A 751-nucleotide genomic window follows, 5' to 3' on the forward strand; every position below is an offset into this window, starting at 1 on the left:
TGGATCAACCCCATGGGCCCATCGAGTCTGGTATCCCGCCCACTCCCTGCCCCCTCAGATCAGCCCCATGAGCCCATCTACCCCTGTATCTGGCCTCCTCCCTGCCCCCCGGATCAGCCCCATGGGCCCATCTACCCTGGTATCCTGCCCCCTCCCTGCCCCCCGGATCAGCCCCATGGGCCCATCTACCCTGGTATCCTGCCCCCTCCCTGCCCCCTGGATCAGCCCCATGGGCCCATCTACCCTGGTATCCTGCCCCCTCCCTGCCCTCTTGGATCAGCCCCATGGGCCCATCTACCCCGGTATCTGGCCTCCTCCCTGCCCCCTGGATCAGCCCCATGGGCCCATCTACCCTGGTATCCCGCCCACTCCCTGCCCCCCTGGGTTCAGCCCCATGGGCCCATCGAGCCCGGTATCCCGCCCCCTCCCTGCCCCCTGGATCAGCCCCCTGGGCCCATCGAGCCCGGTATCTGGCCTCCCTGCGCGGCGGGGGTGTTACCTGCGCTGAGGGTGACGGCAGCCTCCATGCAGGCGCTGTGGGCCGGGGCGCAGGACTCGGTGCCATTGTGGGTGACGATGCTGTCGAGGCGTTTACCCCCCCGGTCGCGGAGCAGGACGGAGCTGTGGCTGTGACAGCGCAGGGAGCCGGCCTCTGCCGGGAGACAGAGACATGGGGTGTGTGTGTGTGTGTGTGTGTGTGTGTGTGCTGCCCCCTGCTGGAGGGGACAGGCCCTGCTGTGTGTGTCAGATT

At 68.2% G+C, this 751-nt stretch overlaps 1 protein-coding gene across 1 annotated transcript in view; it reads right to left on the reverse strand.

The window, feature by feature from the left end:
- The window catches only part of LOC112118231 (ly6/PLAUR domain-containing protein 5-like), a 3,479-nt gene that overhangs the window by 2,060 nt on the left and 668 nt on the right, over nucleotides 1–751 (reverse strand). Inside the window, exon 2 of the mRNA XM_026659647.2 lies at nucleotides 500–652. Coding sequence (XP_026515432.1) covers nucleotides 500–652 — 153 coding nt within the window. The remainder of the gene's footprint in view (nucleotides 1–499; nucleotides 653–751) is intronic.

This window comes from Terrapene carolina, unplaced genomic scaffold (assembly GCF_002925995.2).
Source record: "Terrapene carolina triunguis isolate 2854851 unplaced genomic scaffold, T_m_triunguis-2.0 Scaffold647, whole genome shotgun sequence".
Lineage (NCBI taxonomy): Eukaryota > Metazoa > Chordata > Testudines > Emydidae > Terrapene > Terrapene triunguis.